This window comes from Leopardus geoffroyi, chromosome A1, assembly GCF_018350155.1.
Source record: "Leopardus geoffroyi isolate Oge1 chromosome A1, O.geoffroyi_Oge1_pat1.0, whole genome shotgun sequence".
NCBI classification, from domain to species: domain Eukaryota; kingdom Metazoa; phylum Chordata; class Mammalia; order Carnivora; family Felidae; genus Leopardus; species Leopardus geoffroyi.
In genome coordinates this window covers 78,444,344-78,464,802 of record NC_059326.1, presented here as the reverse complement: position 1 = coordinate 78,464,802, position 20,459 = coordinate 78,444,344, and the positions used below count along the sequence as shown (strand labels likewise).

General features: G+C 42.5%; 1 protein-coding gene across 2 annotated transcripts in view; it reads right to left on the bottom strand.

Moving 5' to 3' along the window:
* Nucleotides 1–4,101: 4,101 nt before the first annotated feature.
* Nucleotides 4,102–20,459, bottom strand: part of TNFSF13B (TNF superfamily member 13b) — a 33,787-nt gene continuing 17,429 nt past the window's right edge. Inside the window, exons 3-6 of one of the 2 annotated variants that reach the window (XM_045481881.1) lie at nucleotides 18,506–18,562; nucleotides 8,005–8,117; nucleotides 7,769–7,919; nucleotides 4,102–4,699 (exon numbers count right to left, since the gene is read on the bottom strand). In XM_045481881.1, coding sequence (XP_045337837.1) covers nucleotides 4,587–4,699; nucleotides 7,769–7,919; nucleotides 8,005–8,117; nucleotides 18,506–18,562 — 434 coding nt within the window. In that variant the 3' untranslated portion in view covers nucleotides 4,102–4,586. Of the gene's footprint in view, nucleotides 4,700–7,768; nucleotides 7,920–8,004; nucleotides 8,118–15,352; nucleotides 15,655–18,505; nucleotides 18,563–20,459 lie in introns of those variants that run through there. The other variant, XM_045481892.1, reaches the window with a different exon arrangement.

Here is a 20,459-nt window from a genome sequence, read left to right as displayed (position 1 = left end):
TTGTGAGAAGTTACTGCCAGTTTTATAGAGAGGGAAGAGGGAGACACAGAAATTAAGTTGTTCTGCTGCCTACCAGGCATATGGTTGGTAGTGTAGTTGTTTGCTTCTCTGCAACGACTAGCCCCTGGGCCCGTCTCAATGGACAGGACGGTGTCATAACAGGATATCAACCGTGGCTTCAGCAGACGGGACTCGCCCCTCCCTCCTACCCCATCAGTTCCCATCTTTGTGATTAGCTTTAAAGACAGTGTGTGGGGGCGCCTGGGAGGCTCAGTTGCTCAAGCGTCTGACTCTTGATCTCAGCTCAGGTCGATTTCTCACAGTTTGTGGGTTTGAGCCCCATGTCAGGCTCCGTGCTGATGGTGCGGGGTCTGCTTGGGATTCTCCCTCACTCTGCCTCTCCACTTTCTCTCTCTCTCAAAATAAATAAAGAAAGAAACCCAAGAAACAATAAATCCAGTGTGCCCTAAAAAATTAGATAAAACAAAACAATTTGCCTAACATCTTTTCTTTTCTTTTTTCTTTTCTCTTCTTTTCTTTCCTTTTCTTTTCTTTCTTTCCTTCTTTCCTAATTTATTCACTTATTAAGATCTAATTAGCTTTATGAAATGATTCAGCCAGCATCTCATCTAGCAAGTAGAAGGGACCTCCCGCCTAACAGCTTTTCACACATACAAAACGAAGTGTTCTAAATTTTTTTTTTTTCAACGTTTATTTATTTTTTTGGGGACAGAGAGAGACAGAGCGTGAACAGGGGAGGGGCAGAGAGAGAGGGAGACACAGAATCGGAAACAAGCTCCAGGCTCTGAGCCATCAGCCCAGAGCCTGACGCGGGGCTCGAACTCACGGACCGCGAGATCGTGACCTGGCTGAAGTCGGACGCTTAACCGACTGTGCCACCCAGGCACCCCAAAACGAAGTGTTCTATATTCTAAAACATTTTTTTAGTGTTTATTTATTTTTGAGAGAGACAGAGCATGAACGGGGGAAGGGCAGAGACAGAGGGAGACACGGAATGGGAAACAGGCTCCAGGCTCCGAGGTGTCAGCACAGAGCCCGACGCGGGGCTCGAACTCACAAACCGTGAGATCATGACCTGGGCCGAAGTCAGACGCTTATAACCGACTGAGCCCCCCAGTCGGCCCATGAAGTGTACTATATTATTCTAAATATTGGTAAGGATCACACCAGGATAATGTTGCAGGATTTTTCACCACACTACCCGGGGTTTGTTGTCTCGCCGCTTGGAAGAAGGAAGAAGGGGACCCAGAATGAGCATCGGGCAGAAGTTTATTAAAAGTGTAAGATCAGAAGGGAAGAGTAGTAGCAAAGCTCTCTTTCCTGAGAGGGGACATTGGAAAGTGAACTCTGAGGACTGTAGGGGAGGGTCCTTGCTTTATAAGGTTCTGGTCAGCCCTCCTCCTCCGCCATCCCTTCCCCCTTGGTCCTTTTCAGGCTCTACCCTTACTGGCTGGATCGCTCTAGGGGCTGGGTTGTCCATTCCTGATGGGCTCGTTTCCATTGTAGGAGGGGTGGTCTCTGGCCATAAGTATGTCTTTCATCAAATTCCCGAGGGAACCCCAAGGGGGAGTAGGTGGGGTCTGTTCCATTGTTAAGAGGAACCTTAAGCCTGAGGGGGTTTGCTGTGGCCACACACCCCCAGCATTGTTTCCAAATAAGTGTTTTTCCGCAAGAAGGGCCGGGTTGGGGGACGGTGGGGGACTGACAGTGTTCCCTATTTAGATTTGGGGGTGGCTACAGGGGGATGCCCACTTTGTAAAAACGTGTCACCAAGTTGCACCCCCGAGGTATGGCATCTTATTGCATGCACATTTTGAAATAAAACGTCCGTATTTCAAAAAAGAAGTTTAAACGTCCTGTTTCACATAATGAGTCTAGATTTCTGTCTTAGCAACCGAGTGGAAAACTGTAAAGCAAGGAGGGAGCCGAAGCCCGTCCTGCGGCGCTGCTCAGGGGTTACAACCTCTCCTCCGGGGCGGGCAAGCCGGATTCCTAACCCAAACTACAAAAGGGTTTATTCGGTTCTTCTATCAGTGAGCTGATGCCCCCAGAGCAAACCAGGCTGGCACGTCCCCTCTCTGCACAAGGACTGAGAAGTACAGTTGATTTCTGCAGGCGTCAGGTGGGCTGCACGTCACTTCATCGTGGACACTTGCTGGCTGCTGGATGGACTGTCCCCGACAGACGGCAAGTCCACACCCTCGAGGAGCTATTTACTAGCCCCATCCTGACTTCGCATTTAAAACCAGAGCCTCTGGTTGGGCCCACACACTTAACCTTGCAAACGCTGTCACAGGAAGTCCCAGAGTAACATCATTTTTCCTAAAGTCAACTGGGGGCAGGATAGAAAAGAGGGAAGCGGGGCCACAGGTGCATTGCACTGGAAACCACCCCCCACCCCCCGCACCGCGTCACCTCACCTCCGACCCACGTCCTCATTGCTAAATACACTCCCTGAACCAGTCTCACTTTCTGCACAGTTTCACACTCAAGGAAGACAGGATTCACATTGCAATGTTGGTTTAAACTGTAAGTATAGTCTATGTGGCTGAATTCTGCACCTGCTGATAAATGATGCTAAGTCATCAAAGAAGAACAAGGCAGCCAGCTGTCGATCACAGTAGCTTGGTGTGCAAGCCTGTGGATCCGTAGCATGGCCTTCTTTAACCATATGCTCCAAGAAATACTCAGTGTAGATCTTTATATATATAGTATTGATGTGAACAAATCCTGTTTGAAATATGTAAAATATTCATAATTTCAAATACTTTTTTAACATATTTTTTAAATATTTATTTATTTTTGAGAGAGAGAGACAGAGACAGAGCACAAGCAGGGGAGGGGCAGAGGGAGAGGGAGACACAGAATCGGAAGCAGGCTCCAGGCTCTGAGCTGTCAGCACAGAGCCCAACGCGGAGCTCGAACTTGGGAACGGCAAGATCGTGACCTGAGCTGAAGCGTGACGCTCATCCCACTGAGCCACTCAGGCACTCCATTGCCTGAATTTTTAAAATGACATTTAGTTATATGGGGACAAACCAAAAGAGGGGTAGTGTCAGCCAAACCCAATAAAAAAGCCATGCAGAAGGCACTGGAGATTTTTATTTGGTGACTCACGTTAGCAGCAACACTAGGAAAATGACTCACCTCCTCGATCAGGACTCTTGCTCTGCCTATACTGTTTAATTATACTTTTGTAAAACAAAATACGTTGCAAAATATATTTGACTTTAACCAAAAAGCCAAAATCGTGGAAATCAGAGTTCTAAAGAAAGTTTAATCTTGAACGCAAAATACAAATCCTTCTTTGTGTTGTCTTGAAAAGCACATTGTTAACAACACTTCAGTGTAGACTGGAGTGAATTATTGTAGCCCAGGGTCTATTCTTGCGTTCACTGTTTAAGCTAGAGAAGGACATTGTTGAATGAAGTAAACTCTTTACACCAGTGACATTTTTAAAAAGACAAGCAAAACAAGGGAGACTGATGTTATAAAGATGGCTATGCCAGCATCCACACACGTGATTCCCTATTAGACAAAAATAAGGATAGCGTCCCGAGCGTATCAGGGTCCGTTTAACAAGCACACGGCACGTAACATCCTTCAGGATGCCAAGAACCTTAGTGAAGCCTCGACTTCTGTAAAGCTAATAACATGAGTGCTCTTTTGAAAGGCTGGGATACCAGCAGCAGTTGACAAAAAAGAACAGATCAAGAGAAAATACATTCCATTATTATAAACGTACTCATTAACTTCTACCGGAGATTTTATTTTTACAGAATAATTATAGGTATTTTTTCGCTGAATGCTTATGTGCATGAGAATTGGAATGACCCTACAGGAAAAGTTTCTGAAGTAACTGAATAAGCTAGGAAAAATACGTGGTAAGTGTTATCTGGTGTTCCATCAGGTGATACGGAATATTACAGACAAAAATTGCAAACTTGAAATAAACCAAAAACCTTTAAATAGTGCTTGTATTTTATTTTAAGTCCAACCGTATAATACATTTAAATGGAAGCTTTGTTTAATTACTTTTTTAAGTGTTGAACGCAAGATTTCTGTAAGGTTTTTTTTTTTTTTTTTTTTTTTTACTTCCTACAACGTTAACTGGAAGAGGTGGGGGGGGGCATATTTAACATAGAAGGGATGAATCCTGAGATTTCCCAAAATGTCTCAATTAAGGTGTGGACATGGGCATGTGTTCCCTGGCACACAACGGAATGCCATTTAGGAAGAAATAGGATTATCACCCCTTGGAAACCTGTGTTTGCTACCAGCCAAGCCGCGATGCCTAAGTTGCTCAACGTGGCTTTTATAGGGAGAGGGCTACTTCTATCTTTCCTCAAACGGGTTCTATTTCTTGTAATTCACATGACACCCCTGGGCTGCGGCTGTCTGTTCAATTTCCTGTTTTGCTCTAGGTTCAGCAAATCAAAACAAATAGCTCACAGAAAAGAGTTCGGTAACTCCTGGTTTTCTTCCTCTGGCATTTCCAGTGAAGTGTTCTCTCCTTAGAGGCACAGAGAAAGGAAGGAATTCGCCGCGAACAAGGTAGAAGTAGGTCACAGAAGTTTCAATGCTCCAAAAAACGTGCCATCTCCATCTTGCGATATTTTAGCGTCTTCCCGCGGTATTGCCAGTTGGAGTTCATCTCCTTCTTCCAGCTTTGCGATGCCTGGAAAACAGTGATTTACAGGGACTTTAAGTGGTTGTATGATGCGGGGGGGGGGGGGGGAGGGGGGAGGACGCGTATTAAATAAAACTATGTCATGTTGGGAAAATGCTAACGTCCGCATGCACACCTCAAATCACACCGGTAGACGTCTGAACCAGTTACACCATTCCACCAGCTGGAAAACAGAAACAGCTAAAGCAAATGAGCAGAAAGAATGACAACAGATATAACTGTGTTTACCACCTACTGTCGATAAAATGGAGACGCTGAACGGAAACCAATGTCTGGTGGTAAGAAAAAAAGTTAAGTAATCATAGCACGTCGTCTTGATGGGATAGTATATGGTTAAAAGTGGTTTTGCTTCCTTGTATTGACAAAGAAAACTATTTATAATAATGTTAAGCAAAAACACAAAATAGAGATAGAAAAAAACGACACACACCGTGCAGGGTGGGTATGCTGCACGTACACACTTAAATGTGCACATAAAATGCACACATTGTTAAAAATAAAAAACAAAACACCATTCATTAGCAAAGCCTATATGCTAACATAGTTTTCTTTTCAGTCCAGACCATAGGATTAGGACTCATTTGCATTATTTTTTACAGCCTTCTATATTTCATGTTTCCTTAAATGACCATATCTGACTTTATAACCAAAAGCACGAAAGTACTTAGCTTCTCAAAACTGATCGATAAATCTGTGTGTGCCTAGTTTACAGTGATGCGTCCTGTGATTCAGGAATACAAAACACAACTCGGGAACTACACTCAGTAAGCACAACGATGCGGACCCCAATACGGACCCCATGTTAAAAGGAAAATAGGAGGGAAAAGGAAGGAGGAGAAAAAACAAAGAAACCAACAAACAAAATAATATCAAAACTGCTAATACTTTCAACCAACAATTTAAAAGGTAGTTGCGTTTTCATGAATATGCAGTGAAAATGTATTATAGGAACTATGTTACATATGTTAACATCCATCATCAAACCCAAAGCACCCAGATCTCCTCAGTGACAATCGACAGTCAGTGTTTATTTACTGAATACTTAATGATGTGCCGGGCACCTTTCAAGACACACGAGAGCTGTGATCAGAATTACAAAAGTTTCTGTCTCCAAGGATCTTGGGTGTCTGTTTGTTTGTTGGTTTGTTTGTTTTTGTAATGGACTAAGACAGACAACAAACAAAAGAACATAGTTTCAGGTACTGTGAAGGGTAATTGTACACTTTACAGGATTAGCAAGGCATTTGATGACTACATTAAATAGTAGAAAGAAAAAAAAAATAGATTGGAATTTATTTGTTGAAGAAATCAGTTGTTATAAAGACTGAAGATAATCTAGTATTTCGAAAAGGCTATTGATCACAGAGCATTAAGTAATGCTAACTCTCAAAATAAAGTCAGTGTGAACTATTTTCAAGTAGGTTCTGTTTAAAATTCTAATGCTGAGTTATTGGCTATTTCGAGTCTTCCAGATGATAGCTATCAGCTGTACCTTCACAACAGACACACTCAGTTTGTTCATGAGATAGTGAGTAAGTGTGTAAACGAGGCGCCTGGTCTTCTGCTGGGCTCCTCACATGGACCACCTACATTTTTTCCAGGGTATTCTGTATGGAAGCGCTTCATGCACTCAGATACAAATCTGTGGTTTTTAATGGTTTTAAACAGATTTGCCCCAGAGCACATTAAAATTGCAAACCTGAGGTGTCCTAGAGAACGGTTCTCATGGATGATACTACGCCACAGGCATTGCGACTCAGCTTTACGGCCCAGTTAACTACTCTTAAAAAGCAGGCAGCTAGGAAGTGTGGCCGAGACCGTGAACGCGGAGGGGCAGATGACCAGAAAGCCTCCACGAGCAGCTCGCGAAGCCGTAATTACTGCTGCATGTGAACAGCACAGACGGGGGCGGCCTCGCCATTTCCAAGGATCCTGCAACAGCAGGACACTGGTCATCGCTGGGCACAGGGGAGCTTTTCTTTATGAAAATGAGGGAGTTCCAATTTAACACACTTCCTCGTCATCCCGTAACAGCTATTTAAGGCAGTGGATCCAGAATGACAGTCGTCTCCGTTTTTATGAACTATTTTCCTTCCTTCCCAATTGGCTTCTTGTGCACTTGTCGGCAGACAGCTTTGCGAGTTAGTGCTTCAAATAGCGTGGCCAGTCCCCGGGCCCGTGTTTCACGCTGTCTTTTCGTGGGAACGGTCTGGAACTGAAGACATTCCTCGGGGTTCTCCATTGGATTTGTCAAAACCACCAGGGAGGAATCAATGTGTTTAAGGCAAATATGGGCTCCCCCCACCCGCCCACCACCAGCTTTGATGAATTCACCCCCACCACGAAATAAAGACTGTGTAGGCAAATACAGCCCAAAGGCCTGACACGAACAAATCCCACCCTTCCTTTTTTCTCTCTGCGTCTTCAGGGCCCCTGGGCTGCAGCAGCCTTGCGCCTACATGTTCACATCCCAAAGCCATCCGTCTGCTGTCCCTTTCCACCAGAGGTCACCATACAGGCTGAGAGAAAGCCACTGTGCAACTTGACCAGACCCTCAAACCGGCCAGGGCATTCTCTAGCAGCCCTTAATAAAAGGAAAAAAAAGAAAAAAGAAAAGCTTTGGGGACTCCCACTCTGGGGTCACACCGGGTGGTTTATGCCAAGTTCTGGAACTTAGAAACTCTGCAAGCTAGGACACCGTGTGCTGCCTCCCTGTGTCTGGATTCCGCCTCCCTTGAACAGGGCGGATCCTGTGAAGGAGCACAGGTAAGGGACAGACAAGGTCGCCGGGCACGTGGTGACCGTTCTCGTTCTATTATCACTGCTGTCATTATTATACAGTTTTACCTGCTGAAGAAAACGCAGTTTAGAATTGCTCTCAGTGTCGACAGCTCTGAGTTCGTGCCCTCTCTCAATGTATAGAAACGGGATAGAACTCTTAGTAACGATTTTTTTCTGTTTCGATTAAAAGGAACCAGCTCATCATTCAAGAGGATAAAAAACGCACAGCATATCAAGGAGTGTCTTTCTGTCTATTTATACAGAACTGTTATTTACCAGCGGAATAACAGGAATTATTGGGTAGTGTTTCAGGCATATTTTGAATACATCGGAACAAATTCACCAGACTCAGTTCGTCCCCAAAGACGTGGACTTTTTTCCTCTGTATTAGGTGTCCCATAGCAAAGGTGTTATCCGTGTATAAAACCTGAGGAACAAACCAAAGAACTCTGTCAGAAGCGAGCATAAAAAGGAGTCACTGGGCGGTGGCACAGGTGGGGCGTTGAACCTACCTGCCCGTATATAAAGAAGTAACCGGTTTCTTTCACCAGGATTTTATTTTCCTTTTCTTCCAGGGCCCTTCCTCTTTTAAAGCTGAGCAGCCACGGAACGAACGTGTAGGCTCCTACGACGGAGAGAGTAACTTGTGAGGAAAGCAGTTTTTCACCTCCACTTAGTTGCTAAACCGAGTCTGAAACTTAGAACTGAATTTCATCTTCAAGGGAAAAAAAAAAAAAGAAAAAAAAAGAAGAAAAGAAAACAAATCAGGGCGCTCTGCTGGTTTTTCAGCTGTGGTTGGCACATTAACCCGGACGACCATCGGAGACAGGAACCTGAGGGCAAACACTTCATAAGAATGTTCTGCGTTTTCTTTTGTTCTTGTGTATTGCAGCAATTTTCATCACGGAGCCCGGTCTGCATGGCAGAGTTGGAGGCAAAAGAAAAAAAAAAATGGACCAAATGTCTCTTAATAACACACTTACACAAGTTTTCTGGTTTTTCCTTGCTTCCCAGAGAGGAGGGGGCTAGCAGGGGGAGAATTTAGGGAAGGGCATCAGGGGAGAAGCCCCCTCCCCAGCGCACTGGGCAACAGAAGAGAGCTTCCAGAGAGCGTGGGAAGTTCCCAAGACATAGCCTTTCCTAGGACATGGTCAAGGAACATGGCAATGTCCCTCTGTAATATTCAAGTAAAGTGGTTTGTGCTCAGCACATGAATTCTCCTCCGGGACCCCTCAGGCTTCCCTGGGGAGTGACAGGGGAGCTGCAGTGTGGAAGAACCCCAGGAAGGGTGCAGACAGCAGCCAGCAGCTACAGAAAATGGGTCGGCAGGAGGGGACCCGATCTCTGTGCCAGAACATGGTGCTTCGGGACAGACGCCCTTGAGGAGGGTATAAACGCTCCTCTCCTGTGAATCCACAGTGTAAAGTCACTGGGTTTCTCACCGTCATGTAAAGATTGGAGTAAACGGCGAACCCTGAGGCCAGATTAAGAAATGTGGGGTTGGGGGGGAGGGTAGAAGTAAAATAGCATAAAATAATTGAAAAGAAGATGAGGGAAATGGCAACATACAGAGAGAATAATAAAATGAAACTGTGGTGGTCTAAAATAGTATAAAAAGTGTTCCCATATGATTGGTCATGTTGGACCACACGCGTCCCCAAGCTTCACCTCGGTTGTAGCAAAAAGGGAAACAATAATCAAATTCAGAGTCCATGGGACAATAGGCCAGAAGCTCAAGAAAAAAACAACTTGTCTTAGACTGAGTTTAAAGAAAATGCTCCCTGGGGATTTCTGAAAGGGGCTGCACGGTAGGACGCAGCAGCTGGTAATGCTTTCACATTCGTAAACACAACTGCTGAGTGCGTGCACCCACTTCAGCGAGCTCCCCGAAGGCCAACCCGTCACATCTGAACTTTTTCCAAATGGGATTCTTGAGGGAAAAATATAAAACGAAAACTACGCATTTTCTGAATGTTTGGAGGAGGAAAGGACCTGAGGTGATCACACAAAGCAAAGTACCCCTTGAACCTGAGTTCAGTTCCCTAAGGCAGCTCTCCCAGTTGACATGCCCACAGGTGCAGGGCGGGCGCTGGGAGGGAGAGCCAAAGAGGAGAGACAGGTGCCCTTGTCCCTCCTCTCGTGTATTCCCAAGACCTGCCTCAGTCTCCCAGGGGAGCCAACGCCCCCACAGTATCCGGCAGACCCCCTCACCATCTCGCTTTGCTGTTCCCAAGGTCTGTGAGGAAGCTTTACTTCAGTAAAACCCACCAATGCCACTCTGGATGGTGACAGTCCCTGGATAAAAGATCTCCCCAGTTACAAGTCACAGAGACAAACCCATCGTCCCGTTTTGATACTGCATCATTTCAGTGACGAGATGACAATAAGGTAGTTTCACATTTGTTTAAATGAGATCATGTACCCAAGGCACTTTCAAAGACAGAGAGCTGAAAATACGAGGAAGAATTAATCATCCTGGTTGTTCTTACTGAAGGCGGTGGCTCTCGTGGGTTCCGAGGGTACCTACTTGATGCTCTGACCAAAGAAAGGCGTCTTTTCCCTTCAAAACAGTACACATCTCGGATCCCGACTTCTCTGGGTTCAGACACTGTTTATGTTTGGTTCTCTGCTGTTTGCCCAGGTCCTGACACCATGCCTGGCCTCCAGCAGACATGCAGCAAATATTTACTGAATTAACTAATTCAACTTTAAACATAAGCTAATTCAAAATGGCAGGGCGTTCTCTGCAACTACCCGCAAGCATCCGATTGTTTTTTAAAAGCATTCTGTTATTTATGTATTTGTTTATTTACTTTAAAAGCATTTTGTGAGCTAGTTACTGAAACCGTGTGAAATGTGACGACATCACTCGTGAACTAAAGTAACACACAGAGTTCTAAAACTGGCTAGAGATGTTTACTTACTAAACATTTTTTTTTCAATGTCGTAGGTTGATTTCCTATTTCTTTACACCATACGTATATCTATAAAATCAGTGAGGTGCTTTTTACCCAATTCCGCCGCTGTATTGTCAGCAAAGAAAGAAAAACAAATAGTTACTAGGTATATATTCTTACGTCCTCTCGGCATTTTCTTTTGGCATTTCATCCTATCTTGCTGGGAATGTTCTCATTAAAGAGAGTCAGTGCATGGTTACCTGTTTTAATGTACTGTCTGCATTTCTCCCCCACTGCACACACACACAGCACACACACCCACATACACGCACACACGCGCACACGAATTCTACTCCCTAAGGCCAAATGCCAAGAATACAGCCCAGCACAGTATATGCACTCAGTGAATACGTGCTACTGAATGAGTGTCGAATCCTTTAAGCAAACAGACGAAACAGTAAATGAGAAGTAATTATAAACTCAAGCATAAATATTATAACGTGTTTCTACATCTTAAAACGTGCTTAGATTTTTCACACACAAATTAGACTACAGAGAAATGCTAATGAAAAAATACACATGAAGTGCCTATTCTGTAGGATGCTTTTCTTTTTTTTTTCAACATTTATTTATTTTTGAGAGACCGAGAGAGACAAAGCACAAGTGGGGGAGGAGCAGAGAGTGAGGGAGACACAGAATCCAAGGCAGGCTCCAAGCTCTGAGCTGTCAGCACAGAGCCCGGACGCAGGGCTCGAACCCATGAACCACGATATCATGACCTGAGCCGAAGTCGGACGCTTAACTGACTGAGCCACCCAGGCGCCCCTGTAGGATGCTTTTGTAAACCAGAATGCATTACTACTTATAGTCAGTATTTGAAAATTCCGAAGTACACTCCAAGAGTATTACTGCTTATTTTATCTTTGCTAGTCCACAGCTAAAATACAGATGTGCTGTGGTGTATACAAAGGCTGAACTTCCCACCTCCACTCAGCTGTACATACTTGATGTACTGATCTGTTTTTGAAAACTTAAGAAAATTAATGTGTGCAACGACCTGCGAAATTCAATAAAAAGAATGCCAGTATTAGTTTGTGAAAATAATTTACGCATGCACGTGAAAGTGTTTTCTCTTAAAAGAGTAGATCTTGGGGCGCCTGGGTGGCGCAGTCGGTTGAGCGTCCGACTTCAGCCAGGTCACGATCTCGCGGTCTGTGAGTTCGAGCCCCGCGTCGGGCTCTGGGCTGATGGCTCAGAGCCTGGAGCCTGTTTCCGATTCTGTGTCTCCCTCTCTCTCTCTGCCCCTCCCCCGTTCATGCTCTGTCTCTCTCTGTCCCAAAAATAAATAAACGCTGAAAAAAAAAAAAAAAAAATTAAAAAAAAAAAAAAAAAAAAAAAAAAAGAGTAGATCTTTCCTGTTCTGACATATAACAAATACATAAATTTTAGGTTGATGACATTTTATAGAAGAATCAGACATATTTCACTAATATTTGGTTTTTATTCTATTTTATGAATTGGACGTTTCCTTGCAAACATTCGTACCCCCAGTGTTACCTCCTTCAACAGCTGAAAATAGATGCTCAGACAGCAGCTGTCGATCAGAGCTGCTACATTGGTGACTTCTCTTGATTTTTAAATGTTACTATCGTACAGCTGCTGGAAATAGTTTTAAGGGATAAAATATTGATAATACATTTTTTAAAAGAGAAAGTAAACCAATTCAAGACATCGTAATTTTTTTGTATAAAGCAAGTATAGTGTGGCCTGGAAATCCATAGTTATTGTAGGCTTGATTCCATAGTTGAGGTGGAGCAAGGGAAATCAGGAGAAAACAAATGCAGCCGGGCAGGGCCGAGGAGCAGAGCTGTATGGAGGGCAATTGGAGGCCCCTGTAGGGCTGTGAGCAGTGGAGAGAAATGATTATTCCATCTTTTAGAAATATCACGATGCGGCTTCCAGGCAAGAAAAGGTACAAAAATGGGGGCAAAGAACCAGCCAAGGTGGGAGATGATGGCGGTCTGTACCAGGATGGTGAGATGGGAACGAGCGAAATGGATTAATGCAGGTTGGATTCATGGGGAATAACTCGTAGGGTTTTGAGATTAATGTAAGGTGTTAGCAGAACACCCAGCATTCTGGGTTAGAGAAGCGAGGACACAGCCATCACACTAAATGACAGAGGAACACTGCAGGAAGGGATCTGGGGACAAGTTCTACAGTGCGGCTGAGGTGCCACCAAGTTGTAAAGGAAGAGATGTGTACAGGTTTAGAGCTTGGTGGCTCGAGCTAAAGATCTACATCCAAACCATCAGCATGTGGCTGTTATATGACAACACAACACAGTATTTAAGACCACCACAGAAACAAGGTGAAAACAAAAGAGAACAGGACTACATCAGAGGTCTTGAAAGACATCAATATGGAGGAGATACATTTAGGAGTAATTTGCAAAGAGATTTAAAAGGAGACGCAGAAAAGAGAATGGTTAGAGAAACAAACTTCAGGAAGCCTGTGTTTCTAGAAGAAACAGTCATCAAGTGTTAAATACTACTGGGAGATTAAAAGTAAATCTCATCCTCGCCTCTATGAAATAATTATGAAACAATTACGTAGCAAAGCAGAAATAAACAAGGGACTTCCGCCATCAACATGATTGAGGGAAATACATCTGCCCTTTCTTTACCTCTGTTAAGTCATGTGAAAGAAATGGACAGAAAGAAATGGCACGTTTTCCAGAGTAACTTGAAAGGGTAACAAAGTCACTGAGCTCACACCGGGCTGGGTGTGGAAGGGGAGAGAGGAGGCAGAGAAAATAGCGACAGGTCCCGGCAGTGGCCAACTTCATAAAGAGCCAGCAAAAGTCAACTCCCTAAAGGTGAAGAAGCCCTCACATGTACACAGAAATCTAGAATCTTACCATCCTGGAAATTTCAGTGCGGGTTAAAAGAACTTGGAAGATGAGGAGGAAAAATCCTCATTTAAATGAAAATAAAAAGTTTCAGAATGGAAAGTTGGTTTTACACAAAAGAAGATGGAAATAAAGAGTTTAGAATTTGAGAAAAGAATGTAGAGCTATAGAATATGTAAGACAGGTAAAGAATTACCATCCTACACAGAACTGGAACCCTGAAAAAACCAGCAACAACAAAAGTCAAGCAAAACAACCACAGACTGAGAAACCGCATCCTGAGCCCAGAAAGGTTGATTCCAAAATTCACCAGTTCCATGTGGCTGCTGTAACAAATTACCACAAACTCAGTGGCTTAAAGCAACACACATGTATTATGTCACAGTGCAAAACATGAGAAGTCTCGCTGGGCAAAATTCAAGGTGTTGGCAAGATAGTGCTTCTTCTGGAAGCTGGAAAACCCATCCATTGCCTCTCCTAGCTCCTCCAGTCTACCTACTTTCCTTGCCTTGTGTCCTCTTCTATTTTCCCAGGCAGCAACCACATCATTCCAAGTTTTGCTTTCATCACCGCATCTCCTTCTTGGACTCTGACCCTACCAGCTTCCTCTTTGAGGACCCTTGTGATTACACTGGGCTTGCCAGGGTAGTTTCCTCAAATTTCTTATCTCAGTCACATCTGCAAAGTCTCCTTTGCCACATGAAGTAAAATGCTCACAAAAGTTTCAGGGATCAGGCTGTAGACGCCTTTGAGGGCTGTTATTCTACCTATCATAATAGTCAACCCTGACATATATAGCCAAATAAGTTTTGCCTTTTTTAAGGGAAATAAATAACTCTTTGTACAGTCAGGCAAGAAAGTCATGCCACTTATGAGAAGAAAAATTTCTCTTACCGTAGTTTTCTTTAATGTGCATCTAATGCCCAAAGACAGTGGAGAAATTCCTACAACTCAAGAGAAGAAATGGGAATTTTGTATCTAGACAGCTGTCCCTAATGTATAAGTGTTTAAATGTTTCTTTTTGAGAGAAAGAGAGAGAGTGAGCAGAGGAGGGGCAGAGAGAGGGGGACAGAGAATCCCAAGCAGGCTCTGCACTGACAGCAGTGAGCCCGATGCGGGGCTCGAACTCATGAACCATGAGACCATGACCTGAGCTGAAGTCATACACTCACACCTACTGAGCCACCCAGGCACCCCCAAAGATACAGTTTTATCAGTGCAAAAACTTTGTGAGCATTCTTCTCATGAGCCCATTTTGGGTAAACTACTCAAGAATGGAATTCCAGAAAGTAAGAGATGAATGAGGAAAGCACAGTACAAGCAAGCACCTGCAGTGGGTATTGAATATATTTATCTGTAAAATCCCAAACAAATGAAAGCTTGTAAAGAGAATGATGGCTTGACAGAAAAGAATGGAATCGGGGCGCCTGGGTGGCTCAGTCAGTTAAGCGTCCAACTTTGGCTCAGGTCATGATCTCACGCTTTGTGGATTCAAGCCCCGCGTCGGGCTCTGTGCTGGCAGCTCGGAGCCTGGAGCCTGCTTCAGATCCTGTGTCTCCCTCTCTCTTTTTCCGTCCCCCGCTCGCGCTCTGTCTCTGTCTCTCAAAAATGAATAAACATTTAAATAAATAAATAAATAAATAAATAAATAAACAAATGTTCCGAATGATGGATTATGTCAGCAAGATGGCAGTGTAGGGAGCCTTACACATCATCCCTGCACAGAAACATTGATTTAACAATAATATTGGTGCTGAGATACCTTGAAAAGAAATTCAGAATCCAGCTAAGAAGTAGAAGCTAAGTAGTAGAGCACAAACTGAGAAGCAGTCACATTTTTATAGGTAAGAGGAGTGGTTTCAATTTATTCACCTTAGTCCCTACCCCAAACAGGCATAGCTCAGCACCAAGAAGCCTGCCTCAGCCTGTGAGTCCTCCATGGGGGGTGAGATTGAAGGGTGCACCTGTGCCCTATGGCCTCTCAGAGTGCCTTGTAGGGAGCTGGTTTCCATCATCTCACCCTGTACTTAGTGTGGAATAACCAAAAGAGCTTGGTGCTTGATACAGTTAGAAACAAAGAAAAGGACAGGACAGTCTCTTATACCCAGCGTTTTGTTTTGTTTTGTTTTGTTTTGTTTTGTTTTGTTTTGTTTTGTATGACTGAGGAGAAGCAGAGAACAGATTCTTTTCCTCCAGGAGGGAAAGGAGGAAGCAAAGGGGACCTTGCTCCTGCCTGGCCTTAGAGTGGCTGATATTAAGCACTGCTGACCAATGGAAGTGTCTTCCAGGGAGAGTCAGTGCATGGGGAGTAGGAGAGGTAGTGCTTCTCCAAATGCAGAGGCAACAAAGCAACTCTACAAGGAACATGAAGAACCAAGAAAACCCAACATAAATAAAGGGATAAAACAAATCTTCATAAACCTGAAAGAAATGGCTATCGTGAATTATAAATCACTTTCAACTCTAGTATAAAAGTTAAAAGATGTAAGTATTAAAAGAATTATAACTATAGTAATTGGTTAATAGATAACACAACGTAGAAAGATGTAAACAGGCATATATCAGTAACAAAGTGTGGGGGAGGGAGAAGTAAAAGTGTAGTTTTTGTAGGAAATTGAAGTTAAGTCGCTATCAGCTTAAAATAGACTACTGTAATTAAGCTGTTTTATGTAAGCCTCATGGTAAACACAAATAAAAAACTTGTAGTAGACACTCAAAATACAAAGACAAAGGAATCAAAGCTACCAGTACACAAAATAAGCAGCAAAGAAAGACAGCAAGAGAGTAAGAAAGGGACAAAGGAACTACGAAACAGCCAGGAAACAATTAACAAAAGGAAAATAATAAGTCCTCACTACCAATAATTACTTTAAATGTAAATGGATTAAATTCCCCAATCAAAAGGCATTGAGTGGCTGAATGATTTGAAAGAAAAACAAAATCCAACCATACGCTGTCTACAAGAAAGTCACTCAGCTTTAAGGACACACATAGTGAAGGGCAGGATAACAATATTTCCTCCAATGGTAAACAAAAGAGACAAGAAGTGGCTACTCTTATATTAGACAAAATAGACTTCAACAAGTCAAAACATGTCACAAGGGATGAACAAGTGGATTGATTCATCAAGAGGATAAAACAACAACTATGTATACACACACACACACACACACACACACATACACTCAACATTGGAGCCCCTAAACGTATAAAACAAATGTTAACAGATTTGGAGAGACAAATAGATAGCAATACAATAACAGTAGGAAAATTCAATACCCTACATTCAATAAAGGATAGGTCATCCAAAAGAAAATAATAAAGAAATAGTGTGCTTGAACAACACTACAGAGTAGTTGCACTTAACAGATATGCACAGAATGTTTCATTCTACCGTAGCAGAATATGCACTCTTCTTAGATGCACAAAGAAAATTCTTAAAGATAAATACAATGTTAGGGCACAAAACAAATTTGAATAGATTTAAGAAGACTGAAATCATACCTAGCATCTTTTCCAACCACAATGGTATGAAACTAGAAATCAGTAACAGGAGAAAAATTGGAAAATTCACAAATATGTGGAAATTAAACAATGCATTCCTGAACACCTAATGGGTCAAAGATAAATCAGAAGGTAGGGGCACCTGGGTGGCTCAGTCGGTTGAGTGTCCAACTTTGGCTCAGGTTATGATCTCATGGTTCATGGGTTCAAGCTCTGCGTCAGGCTCTGTGCTGACAGCTCAGAGACTGGAGCCTGCTTCAGGTTCTGTGTCTCTCTCTCTGCCCCTCCCCTGTTCATGCTTTGTTTCTCTCTCAAAAATAAATAAATATTTAAAAATATATATATTTAGAAGGTAAATTAAAAAATATCCTGAACGAAAGGAAAATGGAAACACAACATACAAAAACGTATGGGATGCAGGAAAGCAATGGTGCTTAAGTGCCCATGCCCACTAGCAAATACATGTTGTTCAAGGCTTGCTGGTCTCATAAGGCTGACCCATGGGTCCAAAGACCGAAGCACCCACACAAGCACTCTTCAGTCCGTGGAGATCATGCATACTACTCTGTGCAAGTCATGTTCACGATCAAGTAGCAGCCTCATCTTTTAGAGTGATTCACGGCATTTCTGTTTGGGCCAAATGTGTGAAACAAACCTTTTCTAAGTCATATGTTAAAGATTTTATCTTTGGTCCTAAGGTCTTCTTCTGACCTTAGTTTAATCCTTAGTAAACAGTCTGCTGCCTATTAAAGGTTGCAACCATATGACTTTGGAAAATGCAGAGCAATAAATAATAGAATTTCAAATAGTTCAGTATCTGCGTTACATTCAGGATAATTAAAGTCACAAAGAAAAACACAGATGGAAGATAGCACTCTTGGCAATCATTACAAAGGCCAATCCAAATTCATTCTCTGGGCTTCTTCTTGTTTCCCCATTCCTGACCCCCAGCTTAACCCTCTGACACTCATGAACTCCCTGTTCTGGTTCACCGCCCAGACATTCCCCAGCCCCTCGCCTGCTTTATTTCTCTCCATCGCACTTAATTTTTTCATTCTACATTTTACTTGTTCATTTGCTTTTTCTTTTTTCCTGTTTTCCTGTCATCAAAAGGTAAATTCCGTGAAAGCGAGGAACATATGTATCTTATTCATCGCTAAGCCCCACTGCCCACACAGTAACTGGACGTTGCATGTCCTTAACCAATATACGCAAAATAGAAAGCAATCATCTCACATTGGATTGTCATAAAAATGTTATGTTTATTTGCACATACGATATATTTATTAATAAATTAATGAATATAAAATATTTATGACCTGTTCAGTTCTATCTTCATCCTGTTAAGATCTCTAAAACCTAACAAATAGGAGAATTAATACTTGTGAAGAAGATCTCAGGTCATTAGAGAAGCCAAAATGATTTCTAAAAAATAAAAAATTGAGTTTGGCTTAGTACTCATTTTGTTTGATCATAGGCTAATTATTTTAAATCTCTAAGTCTTAGTGTCTCTAAGATAAGTCGGCTTGTTGGATTATTACATTCGCCTAAATATTTACTACCCAATCATTTTGATAACGGTTAAGTTTCTTACTTTACACCTGATTCTAAGAAGTTGAGGAAAACAGCTGATTCGTGATGAAGTTTGAACAGAATCTTAGAGGTGTGAGTAGAAAAGTTACGGGGGGGCCATCTCATTACCTTTTCGTATAGTAGGTGTGTCGCTGTCTGCGATCAGTTGCAAGCAGTCTTGAATGACTGAAAAGCAAAAATATATCCTTTTAGTTACTTGAATAGGAACAGTAAGGGAAGGAAGAAAAGTGCCTGAGTCCACAAAGCTATTTTTCCAGAAACACCGAGCCAATTCTACCTCCTACGGATCCTGCACATTGTTCTACAATTACTTTGTGAAATTTGCCCACAGATATTTATTATAAATTTTACTTAAAATAGAATATGTCCTTGAAGTTCATGGTTTAGAAAAACCCTACACACTGTTGAAAAACGGTAAGTATGTCATCTTTATTGTTCACCGTAACTTGCCTTCAAATATTATGCCTGGACAGAAAGCGAGTTTATTATGCGTTTTTCAAGTCTATCATAGACATGAACCAAACTACCAGAATATTCCAAAGTGATTTTTTTTTGTTTAAAAAAATCCCTAACGCTAATTAATAAGTCAGTGGTCGTGCTAATAATATTAACATTACTGAAAATAAAAACAATTGCTAACATTTATTGAGCGGATATAAATACAGGCAACCTCACAAAAATCCTAAAAATTACATCCTGGAAACTAAGTCCTGCAAAGTGTAAACAACTTGTTCGGGGCCTGCAGCGGGAAGTGACGGGGCCAGAATTGAAACCATGCCCATTTCACTCTGGAGCCAAAGTCAGGCTTTTGGTAAAGTGTTTTGGACCAAAAAAAAAAAAAAAGAAAGAGGGAACATCGTTAAAAATAAAATGGGAGATTTCCCTGAAACCGCATAATCAGTAAAACTTCTGGGAAGCATCAGTTCGCATCGCATCACTTATCACATGTACAATATTCCAGAAAATATTCAAGGAAAGAGAACTATTCTGTTAAATAAAGACAAATGCCTCCAGGTGAACGCAAAATAAGGACATTTTCCATGGGAACAGAAAACAAAGCAGTATATATCTCTGAAAATCATAAAACAGAAATTTAAGCATGCCTATTTGAAATTAAGAAAATATTAGTTTAGAGTTTTTATTATCCAGTAAGTATTTTATTCCGAGTTGAAGTGGGATTTTTTTTTTCAACGTTTATTTATTTTTTGGGACAGAGAGAGACAGAGCATGAACGGGGGAGGGGCAGAGAGAGAGGGAGACACAGAATCGGAAACAGGCTCCAGGCTCTGAGCCATCAGCCCAGAGCCCGACGCGGGGCTCGAACTCACGGACCGCGAGATCGTGACCTGGCTGAAGTCGGACGCTTAACCGACTGCGCCACCCAGGCGCCCCGAAGTGGGATATTAAGAACATGCTTCTCTCTGTATACATTTTAAGAGCTTGACACAGTGAATTCTGCTTCAGTTGATTAACTGAAAACATTCTAATATTTACAACACGGAGTAACAGAGGTAATTGTGATAAGTTCTTCCCAAGCTGTGCAAAGACACAGGCCTGCAAAGAATACAGCGAGTATTCACATAAGAAAATCTGTTATCAAGTTTCCCTTGGTATTTCAAGGTGGAAATATCATGTGAACAACTGCAATTCTTGTATGACTCTGAAACTTTTCTACCACGTTTTCATGTAAACCTGATCATTTTGACAGAGGCAGAACATTCTGGACTATTCTGTGATTCTTTTATTGATCTGCAAAACAACGGGAGCCATGTCTATGCCATAGGGAAAATGTGACCCAGTGCTGTTGCGCTGACAGACCTTCTGCCACGACAAATATGTCAAAGCATCAACAGTGGCAAGATGGTCATGAATAAGGGCGGCTTGAGAGAAAGGATTTAACGAAACAGCCAAAGCAGTGAAAGTCTGAGGAGCGTGCACAGGATCTAGGGGAGCCCTGCTAAACCTATGTGAAACATGTTCCTACCTCTCTAACAAACACTTCTTAAGGGCTTACTGCTCAGTTCTGTGACAGATGCAAGGGTCAATCAGAGCATGTGAAGCT